Here is a 17,860-nt window from a genome sequence, read left to right as displayed (position 1 = left end):
CCCTACTGATATTATAAATGTGAATGTAAGTTCGTTTGTTACGCTTTCACGCGAAAACTACTCATCGTGAAACTTTGTACACATATTCTTGGAAGTATTAGAAGTAACATAGGATACTTTTTATCAAAAAAATTCAATGCGAGATAACAACAGACGCTCTCCCTTGACTGAAGAATATAAATAGCGTCATTACTGAGGCGTATTAAAAGTTCAGTAAAAATATTTATATCACCCTTAGTCGCAGACTAAATGATAGTCAAATTTAAATAAAAAAAAGAAGAGAAATTCGCTTTTCCTTTAATTTTTTCCGATTTTCTTATTAGACAATTTTCGGAAAAGAATATTGCATGGAATAATTGGAAAATTGAAGTGTTTCTATTGGACAGGACGACATCTGCCGACTTGGCTAGTAAAATTTTATAATTTAACATTATTATAAGTACAACCGTCTATTTTATTGATGAAATTGAATATATAAGTCGAAAGGAAGTGACATTTTTTTTTCATATGTTTAACTAATTTTACTAGCTGATTAGAGTTGTTTTAACCATGTTGAAGTTAGGTCTGTGGATAACGTGTTTGATTTTCAATTGTGAACAGAAATAATTTATTATGGTATCATTTCAGATATTATTTTATTATACTTTTATAAATAATAATAAGACATAAAAATCAATCAAAGCCTGGTTCAAAAAACGATACGTTTTACTCACGGACCATTGTTTGAATACTGACCCATTGGAATATACATACAAATTTTGTACCAAATCGGTTCAAACGTTTAAGAGGCGATATGCCACAAACACATATATGCATTTTTTTATAAAATAAAATTTTGAAAAATTTAATAAATTAAAATTGTCCTATTTATATACATTAATACATATATTACCTTGCTCGGGTGTCCAGTAGGCGGTGATATGACGTTCACGCAGCCACCGGTACGAAGATCCCAGAAACGTACAGTCTTATCTTGACTACCGGACACAAACATCGCTCCGCCCCAGTTGTACAACGATAGAACATGACCTGAATGACCGCTGAGCGCCTGGTGAAGTATGATTTATAGTGTAAGTTTTCTTATTAGTCGAACGGCATAGAAAATATTAACTTTCGAAGTACAACGAAGTGAATGATTTTATCAGAGGATACAATCACTACACAGGCGATGTTATTACAATCTTGTTATATTGGTTTGACAAGACGATTATTATCAAAAGTTTTTGTTATAGATTCTACTAATTTATAGTACGCTATTACGGTATTTGTCTTAGTATTATACCAAACACACTGATCTTTTATTATGTCAGGATTATATAAAGAAAAGTGGAACTTTGTGTTTGTGTTGTTGATGCGAAATCATTTTTTTTTTTACGTACACGTAAAAGTATTTTCCATTTTTCATTTTATCGCTTCCATAAAGTTATTTCATGGAAATTTTATATTGTCAACATGACTGGAATCGACCGGAAAAGTTCGAGAAGTTTACCGAATTCCGCTATATGAAAACGAATTTATCACTTAATTACTTGAAAGCCATTCTGGAAACGTTATCTTTTGACAGTGACAAATTAATTTACCGCGACTAAAATGAAACAATATAAATTTAACTAATATTATAAAGTTTATTAGTTTGAAAGCTTTTATCTACGGAAGCAGTACCAATTGAAAAGTTATTTTTGTTAATGTGATATTTAATTACTTAACAAATTAAAAATTCAATATTGCATTGAAACATTATTACTATAATTGTGTTTGCAGGCAAACGAAAAAAAAACCGACTTCAATTATATTGACAAGTAATACAACGTAGGTAGACAAAAAATTAGTCACGTAAATACGCATTATCAAAGAATACTCCACAAGTTGTAATCAGATCTCGATGAAATTTAAATGTCATGTCATCAACATCGGCTTTCGATTATATTAAAAACTATCAAAATCGGTACACCCAGTAAAAATTTATGCGGATTTTCGAGTTTCTTAACATAGTACCACACCAGGGATATCTCCTTTCCAACAAAAAAAGAATTATCAAAATCGGTTCATAAACGACAAAGTTATCCCCGAACATATATAAAAAATATATATGTATATATACGGTCGAATGGAGTAACCTCCTCCTTTTTTAAAGTCAGTTAATAATTGGTAATAAAAAACAATATATACATTAACTTTTTTTAAATTTTTCATATTCGCTCTCAACACCCTTATTTTTCACCATATTCAAAAAAATAATTTCCTTCGATTCTTTGAAAAAGTGAACCGATATCATTACCATAAAATTTTTATAATATGTTATATTTTCAAGTTTTATATTTAACTATCTGCATTTCTAGACAGAAAACGACCATATGATTATTTCTAAATATTTTTTTAACGACTACTCACATGGCATTTTACTGCAAGACCTAACTGTGTACTTCTAAACATTATTACTATCCTTAAAAAAGAAATATTTCACATGATATATACATATTTATTTTTTTACCTGGAATGTCTTGCCCGTTGCGCAATCGGTTACGTATATCTTGCAATCGCCGGCGCCGCCGCTGACAAGCAGGCTCGTCTTGTTCGATGTGTCTTCTATGAAGCAGACGTCGCGGACGGTACCGTCGTGCATCGTCAGTTCAACCTGGTAAAAAAACAATTATTTGATTTATCTATAGTTTTAATGATTTTACGAGGTTTTACATCATACATATTAAAAAATAATTGGTAGGATTACAGTTAAAATGGCTACAAAGTTAACCTCTGGTTTGATTCGTCCACCTCAATCAGATATTTACTTTAGATGTATGCTTATCTATATTTGACACGTATCGACAAGAAAAATGATGGATTTACATTTTTTTTTTCTATCGAGGTTTCATAGGCTATATAAACGATATGAGAAGAACTATATCAAAAATATTTATTGAAAATAGGAAAATTTAATATTATTCATTTATTTATTATTCATTTATTAATTTATTTTATTTTCTTACATCTAATATTACAGACATAACCCAATTCATTGGACATAGTAAAAGAGACAAAAAGCAAAAAGAAAAAAAAATGTTAAACTACAATTAAAAAAAGAATTAGCTGACTTGAACAATAATACTAAAAACAAAACAATGTAACATTAATAAATATAAAAACATTAAATTCATTTCTCATAACATATTATGTACAAAGTAACTATAATATGTTAAAATACATTAAAATCGTATAAATATTAAAATCGTAGTAAGCCTGGTTCTGAGCGTTATACTCGTATTATTGTTTTCGTAACAAACATTACCTGATATTATACGTCTTCCTTTCTAACCGTTCAATTTTTATTTAAAGCAACAGATTTTGAATTTAATAACGATTCGTTTTCTGAACATACGAATCGACCTTAAAACAATAAAACTAATCATTGTTTTAAATATACGGTAAGAACAAGCTGTGGAGATCATTTACAGACTAGAAATATGTCGGTAGGTAAATTGATCGAGGGCTTTTGGAGGGATTCGTCACAATTTAATTTACTTTTTATTGTGATTCATCAGAAATTCTATCTCTCAAACGAATTGTGAAGCACGGTCGGCTTAGTTTTAAAGATTTTCGTTGTTTATTGACCCTGAAGAGAAAAAAAGGAGATATGATTTTACTCCAAACTTTTAATTATCTGTGTGTATAAATGCGATTTTAGTTCGAGCTTGAAAACAAAATAGGGATCGATTGACGATATTTATATCATATCAGGAAAAAATCATTTGTTTATTTATAAGCTTAAAGATTTTTTTTCTCAAAAAGTTAGTTGGTCTCTTTTTTCTTTTAATACGAACATAATTTTTCATCGACAAATACTATCACGTCGACGCACTGAAGGCAGGTACGACCTAGCAGTCCTCATGTGTACAGGACACATGACACACAGGCCGGGTGGCACAGACAAGCGTGAACTGTCCGCCCGCCTGGCGCGTAATGAAGATAAACGCGCGGGAGAGAAAAGTGTACAATCAGTGCGTGCGATCGCGACATCTTCTCTTTCTAAGTCATCATAAAAGAATGCGTTCCGTCGTTGCAAGAAACATAACTAGCTATTTCTAGGCCCCAGGTAGCTCCACATCTCATCGTGACCTCGATGATATTATGTGCAAAACGTGAGCCGTACAAATTACTTCTGTATACCACACCGTTGAACATTGGTTGAGTCACAGTAGTATGGATTGTTTTTAACCGACTTCCAAAAAAGGAGGAGGTTCTCAATTCGACTGTTTTTTTTTATGTATGTTACATCAGAACTTTTGACCGGGTAGACCGATTTCGACAAATTTTGTTTTAATCGAAAGGTGGTGTGTGCCAATTGGTCCAATTTTAAATTTATTTGAGATCTAACAACTACTTTTCGAGTTATATCTAATAATGCGTTTTTACTTGACGCTTTTTTCGTCGACCTACGTTGTACTTATACCGCATAACTTTCTACTGGATATACCGATTTTGATAATTCTTTTTTTATTGGAAAGGGGATATCCCTAGTTTAGTACCGTGATAAAGAAACCAGGATCTGATGATGGGATCCCAGAGAAATCGAGGGAAACTCTCGAATCTCCGTAATAACTTTTCACTGGGTGTACCGATTTTGATAATTTTTAATTTAATCGAAAGATGATGTTTATCATGTGGATAACTACTTTTTGAGTAATCTTTGATAACGCGTAGTTGCTTGACTATTTTTTCGTCGATCTACGTTGTATTACTTGTCGATGTAATTGAAGTCGGTCTTTTTTTTCGTTTGCGAGCAAACACAATTATTCAAAAGTTATTGCATTTCATATACACTGATTCTAAGATAGCTTGAAATTTAAATTTGGACAAGGACAAGGAGTGAAGCAATAGTTTGTGAATTATTGAAAAAAAAAAAAAAAATAACTGCGTGCGACGCATTTCAAAATTTAAAAGGATATTTATTTTTTTCGACTTCCACGGATGCCAGGAATAAAAGAAACCGAGAAAATGTTTCAGATGTGCGATATTTAAGTTTGGACAAAGGAATACAAAACAAATTAATAGATTTTGTGAAATTACAGAAAACAATTGCAACAAATGTACTTTATGAAACATTGCATAAACATAAGATTATCGCAAGTACCATCTAATGGTGGTGACAATGCAAATGCAAATTTTAGTTCAAATCATTGTATTCATGAATCCGGTTGCCATAAACAAAAAAAATATTAAAATTAACTTTTAAATGTAACTGTTCAGTTCACATCTTATATAACATGTGCAAATTTGTATGTGATAAATTAGACATCGCTGTAGAAACTATCGTCTTAAAATATACGGCCATTTCTCACATTCAACTAAACCTCGTGCGGAATTGATGAGCATATTTGAAGATACGGAAATGGAGTGGGTCGAACTATTACGTCACGTAAATACGATATTTCTGTCGCTCTGTCCTGCCGGCCTAGCATGCATACAACGAGATATCTCTTGACGAGAGAGAGAGATAATGTCTACATCGAGTATTTTCTCGATTACCCTAACATGCGAACTACGAGAGACAAAATTCTCTTCCGAAGACTTCGCCTTGTCGAGTAGAGAAACATTATCAACCATAATCACAACTGAATATCATTCTTATTTCTTATGTCGTAAAGTTGAATTTACAAGGTTATTGACCAATTTCAAACGAGTGACACATGTTTTATTTAACAATGTTCTCGGCCTTTTGGCTAAGATAAAAAGTGTATATCTAATTTAAAAAATCTAATATGGAAAATAAAACGGCGTAAGTAAATGAATTTAATTATATATGTAAAACAATATGCTCGTGTTGTGCTTTATATCTTGTCGCACATTAGATAATTGTAATTCTATCACGCAGTTTTTTTTTTTTTTTTTAATTTTTAAAATTTTTTGGTTTTTGAATTTTTTTTTTGATTATTGATTTTACTTTTATTCTATTTAATTTTACTTTTAGTTATTGATTTTTTTAATATAATTTTGTTTTTTTTTTATTCTGAATGTTGTCTTGTCTTGTTGTACTAACCCAATATGGACTTATACTTTGGTCTGAAATAAAGTATTATTATTATTATTATTTAGAATAAGAAGCAACAGGGCGCAAATACGTTTTTTGTGTCATTATATGGCACACTTCACTCGACTTTTCGCATTTCCCGCTCTTCGTATACCGAAATTATATAATTATAATAGGGAAACGCCATGGTATACAAAAAATAGGCACCCGGTTTTATTTATTTTTTATTTATCGTCTTTCTCGTCGATAATATTGAAGACGAGAAGTTTCTCTTCCTAAAACGACAAAATTCGACAAAATTACGATGTCATGTTAGCTTCCGTAGAGATAAATATCACAGATCACTAAAATTTAATGATTATCTCTTCTTGACGTAACGAGAAGAGTATCGCGTGCACGCATGTTAGCTACTGTAGACATAGAGAGATAATACGAGAAAAGGGGTAGACAAAATTTTGTCGTGGCGTGCATGCTAAGCCTGCTGGTTGTTGAGAGAGTAGTCAAAGTTTGGTCTACTTTAAAATGTTACTTTGATAAGCAAGAATCATACGCGAAAGCCATTGAAAATATTTTTTCATCTACTACTTGCATTTTGTTCATACTATGATGTGTATTTTAGTACATTTATGAAAGAGTCTCGGATAAATAATATTAAAATAACAGAAATTAATGAATCATTATGGCTCTTCCACTTAGCTCGCTACCAAACAAAAAATATTTAAAATTGCATCGCATTTAGGCTGTAATATCCCGCTGCTGGGTTTCTCCATGTAGGAGAGGGATTGGAGCTCAATCCATAACAACCACTCTCGTGTAGTGGTGAGTGTCTATTTTAAAGAAAATAATTTGGTTGAATCTGAACGGATCAAAGACTTCAACAATTTTCACACAAATTTCTAACAATATAAAGACAAACATCATAATTTTACAAATGAAACACATTTCTTCTAGACTCAAATTCATAAGCATTGGAAGTTAGTTTTGAGATGCTTGAAAATATTTGATAAAATCGACAGGCGATATTTTGGTCGATAACTTATATCAATAATTAGTGGGAAACCTTAAATGCACTACTGCCACCACTGCACAGAAATGCCACCAGCTCTCTCAACAGTATCCAAAAAAAGATTAAACTGAGGTAGGGCACAGCAGGAATTTCCTGCTCAAAATATGGAGCAGCCCGACTGGGGTAGTAAGTACCACGACCTTACAGAAGACCACAGCTAAATAATACTGTTCTCAAGCAGTATTGTGCTCTTGTTGGTGAGTAAGGTGACCAGAGCTCCTAGGGGGATTGGGAATTGGGTCGGCAACGCGCTTGCGATGCTTCTGGTGTTACAGGTGTCTATAAGCTACGATAATCGCTTACCATCAGGTGAGCCTTACGCTCGTTTGCCGACCTGGTGATATATAAAAAAAAGATACTAGGAATTATAAAATTAAACTGAACGCTTTCCTGAACGCTTTATTCCCAGATGAATTTAAAATGATCGGATGTCAGAAATAAATGCTCCGTAAATTTAATGAAAGCAGAATTAATTATTCAGTTTAATCTAGAGCTATCCTGCATTGAATTCTTAACCTTTATCAAAGAGAAAAAGGAAACTTTAAACGAAGTTAAACCTTCATAGAAACGTCATTAAAAAGTAATTCTTATCTAATTGTAACACTCATTCCTCAGACTATTATTAACACTGCATTTTTTTTTATGAATAAATCGATTTTGATTTTGATTTATGATTTTTATTATTTTTTTATAATATTCAGAAGACGAAGAAGACTCGACTACCTAACGGTAGGGTAAATCTGATTTTAAATATCATGTATTAATTAAAATACATTTTTATAGCTATGTTTGCAATCTATGTTACGTAAACGTAATTTAAAATTCAAATAAAAACATAAATATTTAAAAAGATCTGATTATATATACGTTTTTTACTATGTCCCGCTTTCGACGAAAAAATTCCGCCTTTTACCACTCAAAAAGTTTCAAAATCCTGACTTGACAACAAAAAAATCTAGCAGCGCAGTGTGTACTACTCTTAAGAGAACAAACATTTATTATAATTTTCATATTATTTTATGGCTTATTTGGCCGATTTCAGCGATTTCTGATGAAGCTGTCCGTAACTTACGAGGTAAATAAACTTCCTCAGCCGACAAATAATAAATTAAAAACGCTGTAACTGGTATTGAATGAGCGTTGGCCGTCTAGTAAGTAATATAATATCACAGCAGTATAAAACGTTCTTTTTACGCTGTGTTATTATATACGATACATAATATGAGCAATCATCTATACATCTATAGAATCTATACAAATAAATAAAATTGGAGTATCTGTTCGTAATATTAAAATAACCGTTTTTTACTAAATTCTTATGTATGTATGCACTGTACATACATATACCTTTATTTTTTTTTTATAAATTTTGTCTATCTGTCTGTTTGCTTGTTTGTTTATTCCTACTAATCTCTGAAACGGCTGGACCGATTTTGACGGGACTTTCACCGGTAGGCTAATGTAATAAGGAGTAACTTAGGTTTTTATTTTAATTTTTTTTTATAACTACAAACTGAACAATAACTATTTCGTTAAATTCCACGCGAGCAAAGTCATAGGCACAGCTAGTTACATAGTATAAAACGAAGTCGCTTCCCGCTGTCTGTATGCTTATATGTTTAAAACTACGCAACGGATTTTGATGCGGTTTTCTTCAGTAATTAGAGTGATTCCGGCGGAAAGTTTATATGTATAATACATACATAACATAGTAGAGGAACACTGATAGTTTTTGCAACCGTGCAAAAGCTATGGCAGGTCGCTAGTTTTAAAATAAAAACAAGTAACATGTTGACTAAAATAACCAATAATGTTTACAAAGCATTTTACAAACACAGCGCCGAATTCTTGACAAGTGCGATCATTATAATCAAAATACATGATGTCACCATGTTACTAATACATCATGTGTAGATAATGAACGTTTATTTTAGAAAGATTAAGACACGACATTAGATAACCCACTTCTTAATACAATCGATCTATTAGCATAATATTAGTCAGGATAAGTCTATGAAAACGGTTGTTGCTATAAAAAGCTAAATTGTTGAATGAATAAGTTATTTAAAAAATATCCATCAAAATTATCTATTTTGTTTGGAATACATTTTGAACAGGTGAACATTCCCATGTTCATCAATTTTCATATTATCATGATTAATCTCGAATCATGTGCTTTACAAGGACATCCTAGTCCCACAAACATCATTAAGTAAAAATCAGTCAATAAACTGATAGTTCAATCTTTTAAATTCCAAAACTTTAGAGCTAATATTTTAGTTAACGAAAACATTTTTCAGAAAATTCTATAATTTAGAAGACACTAAATACTTATCAGCGGTCTGAAATAGTCAGTTCAACCTATCGCGGTCCACAGCTGGACATATAGACCTTCCCAAGTTCACGCTAGACAACGCACCGCTGGACCAACGATCCACGTAATATTGCCGGTGGCTATATGAGGATAGCAAAAAAACTGAAATACGAACAAAATAAAATATTCCTGTTACTTCAAAACTCGAAATCAAAAACAGAATCCTGTAAAAGGCCGTAAAAAGACACCCCAGTTATCTTATCATTCATTTATTTGGATTCTTATCTTTGAACACGGTTCTGCTTTTCCATTTGTTAAAATACTCAATAATTATCGTTCTGCAGTAGCGGTGCGATAAGTAAACATAAAACTTCATACGACAAAATTTGGATACATAGGGTATACTGTTTTACCAGCTGTGGATTAAGTTTATCTTGCAAATAAGTAAGATTAGACTTTAACAGCGGTAAGTAGAATAGGGCATTAGGACCTGTTTCACCCTTATAAATAAACTGTATTTTTAGGTTCATACTTACAAATAGAAATATCTCATAAATAGATGATGATAAAAAATGATAAATCAAAAACTTTTATCTGTTGGATATCGCAATCCGTCAAATAACGTTATCCATAACTGATAAGGCAAAGATTACATTCGCTTCGTTTCAGCCTCTAATATCCCACTGCTGGAGATAGGCCTCTTTCCCATGTAGAAGAAGGGTCAGAGCTTAATCCACAACGCTACTCCAATGCGGGTTGGCGGATATATTCCCTACTATGAGTAACGATCGCTATCAGGTGTAAATGATAGCAACCGGGACCGACGGCTTAACGTTCTCTCCGAGGCATGGTGGGAAGACCCACAAGGACACGGTAAACATCTGTATGGCCAATACAAATGTTGTCATGTGCTAGGATCGAACCCGCAACCGCCAGCGCAACAGCCACAAACCTGTGCTGTGACCGTTACGCCAACGCGTCGTCGCATATTATATTAAATATACCTATATTCAATTTTCACGTTTATTTCTGTAAATCCAGTAATGTATCTACAATTTAAAATAATAAGTTACAAATGAGACCTTCAAGTTAAACACATCATTTTAACGGTACAATTGCTATGTAGGTAATGCGATACGCTTTATTAACAATCATGTATTGTGATACATGATACATAGATCTGAAATGATATGTGATGATGTAATACTTATTTAAGACTAATGGCGACAATTTAAATGATCTACGTACAAGGATATAATCGTGTTCTAGAAAAGTAACCAATAACCTAGACATTATATTTTTTGTACTGTTTATATAATCATAAGTTCAAAAAACATGTGCATTAATAATATGAGAACATGTATTTCTATTTTAAAATAACTCGCTAACTGTATTTCAGTTTGCTTTAATAAATAATTAATAAAATATCTACGCTTTTCGGTTTTACCTGCCACACTTCCGATCAGATGTGAACTATACCATTTACGATTTTATTCTTGACCTTCAGCTATTTACGTACAAATTTACATTAAAAATAGATTAGATTTTATTTTCGTGAAAGACTAAGAAACATCCATACGAACATTGATTTATAGTATTAACAGGAAAGTATTTATTCAATAAAAGAGTCACGTATATATAAAGCATTCCCTATACATCATCTACGCAACGGAGATAAACATATATTTGTAAGATGCTTACCGTCTGCTTTGTTCAAAGCAAATTTTAAATTAAATAAACCTCGCCGTCGTTCTTATTACAAAACGACTAACGATAGAAATGGTATACGGAACCCTTTAAAAAGCTTAGATTTTTAAAAATAGAAATAATGTTATATATACACTTTGAATTTTGAAATTTTCAACACTATTACCAGTTACTTGTGTGAAATGAAGTTAGATACCCCAGAGGATTAAGGATCGAGGTTCAAAACTGTACGAGTACACACGTCGCTGTACGTTGACAGTGTAAATGGTAAAATACTTTTACTCCAACTTGATGCCTGTGTTTTGGTCAATGCCGACTATATTTATTTTAAATGTAAATTTAAATAATACATATAAATAAGCAACTCGGAACAGGAATCGAAACCACGAACTCCGGAGCAGAAAGCAGTCACTGTGCCTAATAAATAAATAAAATGGCTAGTCTATTGCAAGATGAGTAAACATTAAATTGTAATTAATATAATTCTACTGATAATCAATAAGCAATTGACGCACCAAATTTCATTGAACACTTCAAATAACGAATAGAATACATATTTGTGTTAGTCAATCTTAATCAATCTTCGACCATACATCGAAGATAGTATATTTAAATTAAGCATGTATTAGGTGAATTTTGATTCCTCCCAAGGAGCTCTGGTGACCTTAATTACCATAATTGTGTTTGCTCGCAAACGAAAAAAAAACCGACTTCAATTACATCGAAGAGTAATACAACGTAGATCGACGAAAAAATAGTAATACTTTGTTCGTATTCCATATAACGCGACATTATAAAATTGTAGAATTATAGGTATAATGTTCTACTGTTATTTCTAACATTTTGTTAGCGATTGTAGGCAGAAATTTCATAAAAGGCCCGTCGTCGATTCGCGCGAAGCGCTGACATCGCTTATTACGGCGGGTTTTTTAGTTGAAGCGGATTTATATTGAATTACGGTTTATGTATTTTTTATTAAAAATATGTAATGTTCATGTTTTCACACAGCTCCGATGCACGACTGGAGTTTACCCCTTCAGATCAACTGTCTAAATAGGCACAAAAAGGCTTACTAGTCTAAGAAATATATTATTACTATATCAAATTGTAAATAAATGAATAACGCCATCTATCGGAACCTAATTGCGTTATTAGAAAACGTCTGAACGCCATCTCTAATAAGGTCATTCGTTCAGTAGATTTTACTGTTCAATTTTTTCATTCCGGGGCCTTAAATGAAAATCGATTCTTAAGGAGAAAACTCCAAAAACAGTCAAGTAAATACGCCATATCAGATATAGCTCAAAAAGTTCGAGTCAAATCTCAATTATATTTAAATGGGACCACATGACAAGCACCACCTATCGATTAAAAAAAGAATCATCGATATCGGTCCACCCAGTAAAATAGTAATGAGGTTAATATAACGTTGGTCGACGTAAAATAGCCAAGTAAATACCCAGTATTAGCGATAACTCAAAAATTAAAAGCTCAAATATATTTATAACGAATAAACTGCTACTCTCTACTCTAGTGGAATATTATAATTTGATCGATAGTGAACGAAGTAATTTCATTACATTTTGATAGATGGCGTTGTGGCAAAGTATTGAACATGACCACAGTCGTCTTAACATCGTCATGTAAATACGTGTCATCATAGATTACTCAAAAATTGCTCATTATATCTCAATTATATTTAAAACGGACGACATGACAAGTATTAGCTTTTGATTTATACAAAAAAGATCAAAATCAGTGCACCCAGTAAAAAGATATAACGTATAATACAACGTAGGGTGACGAAAAAACCGTCAAGTAAATACGCAATATTAGATATAACTCACAAATTACGACTCAAATCTCAATTAAATTTGAATGGGACCACATGACGAATAGTAGCTTTTAATTTATATAAGAAACTTCAAAATCGGTGCACCCAGTAAAAAGTTATGAGGTATAATACAACGTAAGGTGACGAAAATAATGTCAAGTAAATACGCGTTATCAAAGATTAATCAAAAAGTAGTTATCAGATCTCGATAAAATTTATATGTGACTACATGATAAACATCAGCTTTCGATTAAAGTAAAAATTATCAAAATCGATACACCCAGTAAAAAGTTATTGCGGATTTTCAAGAGTTTCTCTCGATTTCTCTGGGATCCCATCATCAGATCCTGGTTTCCTTATCATGGTACCAAACTAGGGATATCCCCTTTCCAACAAAAAAAGAATTATCAAAATCGGTACACCCAGTAGAAAGTTATGTGGTATAATACAACGTAGGTCGACGAAAAAAGCGTCAAGTAAAAACGCATTATTAGATATAATTCGAAAAGTAGTTGTTAGATCTCAAATAAATTTAAATGGGACCAATCGGCACACAGCACCTTTCGATTAAAACAAAATTTGTCGAAATCGGTCTACCTGGTCAAAAGTTCTGATGTAACATACATAAAAAAAAAAAAAAAAAAAAAAAAAAAAAAAAAAAAAAAAAAAATACAGTCGAATTGAGAACCTCCTCCTTTTTTGGAAGTCGGTTAAAAAGGAACACAACACTGCTTTAAAATAGTATTATTTAACTGTAATCTTCTGTCAGGTCGAGGTGTAACCCCAGTCGAGCTGCTCCATATTTTGAGCAGGAAACTGCTGCGTCCTACCTCAGTTGATTGGCGATGATGATTCTTTGCAGATTATACAAATTACCTATATACTATCCTATTTTACTATACCATTTTACAGAATGAAATTAATGTAAAACTATTAAAATGCTAGTTATTCTGTTGGTATTAGACCAAGTAATATTGGATTATCACCGAAGTTACATATTTTCAACTATCCACTTAACCTATCGCTAGCTTTAGTATTTATATGAACGTTGCAAAATAAATAAAGGCAATAGTAAATTTAACATTAACAGTACTGACCTCTTGTCCTTCCAAGTTGCAAGCGTGACTGTTAAACCTCATCAGTTTGACAGTTTTGTCGTTCGAACCAGTGGCGAGCAGGTCGCCAGCTGGACTCCACGCTAGGCAGTAGATGCTGCCCTTGTGATGCTTCGTCCTCTTGAGCAGAACGGTGGGCGCTGTAGGCGCACTGTTGTCTCTGGAAGAAGATTCATCATTAGTTCATGACATCTAAAACATTATAAATACCTTTCATATAAACGACACTAGAACTAACAATATGTATTTGGACTACTTTAAATAAAGGGTTTACAGTCTACGGCTCCCCGTGGGATGAATAGTCCAAATCGAGTTCCGGAACACAATGTACTAATAACGAAAGAATACGAGATGGACATCTACACCTAATCTCAAACCTCTTCTCAAAGTCTGTTTCTCGTACCTTCCTCTTGTAAGTCAAATATGCTGAGACCATGACAAAAACTGTTATGGCATATACAAACGTTGTGTCAAATGATAGCGCATCAGCTACTTACTTGACCCTGCATAAGCAATGATATTATAGGCTTGTGTTTGACCACTATTTCACCTTCACCTGATGATAGGTGAAAATGCGGTCTAAGATGGAGCTCACGCTTGCCAGAAGTACCTATTCACTCGCGACTTAAAGATTATAGTTTATAGGTTATAGTTTTCCGGAAACACAGACGCTAGTAGAGGACTACAGCTAACGGCTGAGCTAGGGTACCATGCCCTTCCGAGACGAGATGGCGAATGCTAGCGCGACCCCATCTCGCCCCACCCAGGCGGACGACTGCTCACACGTGGTGGTTTTTTAGTCAGTAGGGGTCTGACATAACCCTCTGGCGCCCCCGCGCCGGAGGGTATCCATGATGGATTTTCCCCACGTAAAAAAAGGGTACTAAGCCCTTGCCTTTGCCTTTTCTATAATAAAATAGTTCAGCTCTGTATCTAAGAATAATAAATATATTTATGCCTCGGTTATTATTAATATTATATATAATTATTATTTTTCCAATACTGCTAGCTTTTGTCCGATACGTAACAATAAACCAGTGAATAAGTCGATCTGTTTATTATAGAAGGGAAAAACAAAACGGTATGACTCGACACAAACGATAATCGAAGATCAAATAACGTATTGAAAGTCATCGTAATTCGAAGCAGGTGGAAAATCTATTGAAAAATAAATAAACATCACACATTTTCCACACGAGTCGTTTCTATTTAACGTTGAAATAAAGCAAAAGCATCATATTCCACTTTCACGTGGTGAGACGCAAAACGTTACATAATGCATACGATTACAAGAAAGCTCACCGCCACACGAGAAATCCACGTGCCTCGAGCGATTTTAACGTTATATTACATTTTAATTAAATGTCGTTGGTTTCATTTAACGATATAAGTATTTTGAGATGAAATAACTCATTATCAAATAATACATGTAAATTAAACTTATTACAGTACTATCAAACACGTTATTTACTGACCGATCGACTAATTCGATGTTTTAATCGCTATTATACAATTTCTCATTGATCGAAATATTTTTTAATAATGTCCGACATTCTTAGCTTAGGCGGAATTTCTGAACAGGAGTGTGAGAATAATTCAGTCGAATAGTATTGGTTTTTAAACATATACCCGCGATCGAATCATATTTTAATACCGCTAAGGTTTTAAATAATCCGTACCGTAATATCAAGATCACAAGCGCATTACAAAACCTAGCTGTCAACACAGTGCATTCGTTAGAATACTGGTAACTAACCGCAGGAACACAACGCTACTTGAAAATAGCATTATTTAGCTTTGATTTTATTGTAAGGATTTATCCGGAATTAGAAATATCACTTAATATTCAGATGCTTGACGTATTTATAAATTAACCTCGTGCTTCGCGGAAAAGGAAATCATGAAGAAAGTGCGTGTAGTGAAAGACATTTTGAAACGTAAAATACACAGATGAGATATTTTTTATTAGCTTTTTAATAGTTTTAACTACATGCCTGTAGTAAAGCCTGTTAGCTCATCACTCAGCCATCTTTAACAGTGCTTTTCAATAATATGCACACACATATTCAAATAAATCTTTTAAAGGTGTGGGTAAGTGTATTTATATCTCACTAGTGATCGCCCAGAAGTCGAAATTCGACCATAACTAAAAAAATACTAAAAAAAAACCACGAAATAATGAAAATAAAAAACCTTTTTTTAAATTGTTCAATTTGACTACAGAACTTTGACAATCACTAAAACTGTATAATATGCATGTTGTGTCAAATACATAGTAGTGTGTAGTTTTTTTTTTTAACTGATTTAACTAGCTTTTACCCGCAGCTTCGCTCGCATTGAATTTTTTTTTTAAATAAAAAAGTATCCTTTGTTACTTCTAATATCTCCAAGAATATGTGTACAAAGTTTCACGATGATCAGTTAAGTAGTTTTCGCGTGAAAGCGTAACAAACAAACTTACAATCACATTTACAATATTAGTAGGTATGTACTTTTTATGCATAATTAAAAAAAAATATATAAGCATTCTGCACTTCTTCTCTATATAAACTATAAGTGTGCGAAATTTCACACTCCTCCGTCCGCGTAATTTTCGTAAAAAGGTGTACAAAATTTTGCTTCACGTATTAATATATAAATAATCTATTGACAATTTTATGGAGTGACTATATGTTTTGCTATATCTTCTCAGCCGAATCTGTATTCCAGATCGGTTTAGTCCAACATTCTATATATTATTTACAATGGCGATTCAATATTAATACATAGTGCTTAGATTTTAATAGATACTTTAAATATACTCATAACGATGTATCCTAAAATGTTATGAATGTGACAACTTAGTATATAACGTAAAAGTATTAGTAAAAATTTACTTTACTAGTTTGTACACATTAATTATAACAAAATCGACAATGACCTAAGTACTAAACACATACTTGAATTTCTATTTAAAGAAAATCAGAACCGACCAATGTGCCTTGTGTCGTAAGAACGATGACGCGTCGATGTGAATCACTTTCTAGCTCTGCGTTTAATATTCCTGACGATAAACTTATACAACGCGTGACAACGCAATTTTTTTAAAATTCACATTTCCAATATTGTACAAATCAGTGATAATTAGATTAATAGATTACTCTACACACAACTGTCACGAATGTATTTTTCCGTTGTCGTTGCCGATAACGATATATCGTTGATCATATCTCAATAATAATTGGAAACGATGGTAGTAATGCTTTAAAGCTTTGATTGAAAAAAATATCTACTAAAAAAACTGAATTAATTAAAAACTGACTCCCTCTGGAAAATTCTTAAGCAGATAATAACATATATTATGATGTTTACTCTAAGTAGGAAATATGTCGAGCAATAATGAGTAACAGACAAGCGAGGCAATGTTGCTTGTTTGCTGTGTGGTTACGGCAGTAAAGAATATAGCCACCCCCTCTCTTCCCGTTTGTGTCGTAAGAGGCGACGCTAACACCTTGAAACTTAAAAAGCCGACCGATGGCGGGATAACCATCCAACTGGTGGCTTTGAAATATACAAGGCGAAGACGAGCAGCAGCGTCTTCGGTGCGACAAAGTCAGCCCTGCGGTCACCAACCCGCCTGCCCAGCGTGGTGACTATGGGCAAAACACATTTGGGCAAAAAAAAAAAACATGAATTCATGCCATTTTTGGCGCTAACATGTGGAGGCCTAAGTCCAGCAGTGGACTGCGATAAGCTGAAGTAAAAGTGGCGGCAATATTAACAATTTGATACATAATAAGTGATATTACACACAGACGAA

General features: G+C 32.9%; 1 protein-coding gene across 1 annotated transcript in view; it reads right to left on the bottom strand.

The window, feature by feature from the left end:
- Positions 1-17,860, bottom strand: part of LOC123668908 (WD repeat-containing protein 47) — a 56,663-nt gene that overhangs the window by 12,090 nt on the left and 26,713 nt on the right. The window contains exons 3-5 of the mRNA XM_045602600.1: positions 14,044-14,221; positions 2,492-2,635; positions 893-1,048 (exon numbers count right to left, since the gene is read on the bottom strand). Coding sequence (XP_045458556.1) covers positions 893-1,048; positions 2,492-2,635; positions 14,044-14,221 — 478 coding nt within the window. The remainder of the gene's footprint in view (positions 1-892; positions 1,049-2,491; positions 2,636-14,043; positions 14,222-17,860) is intronic.

Source organism: Melitaea cinxia, chromosome Z (genome assembly GCF_905220565.1).
Source record: "Melitaea cinxia chromosome Z, ilMelCinx1.1, whole genome shotgun sequence".
NCBI lineage: Eukaryota > Metazoa > Arthropoda > Insecta > Lepidoptera > Nymphalidae > Melitaea > Melitaea cinxia.
The sequence above is the reverse complement of the archived record's forward strand: the minus strand, read 5'-3'. Positions and strand labels throughout refer to the sequence as shown.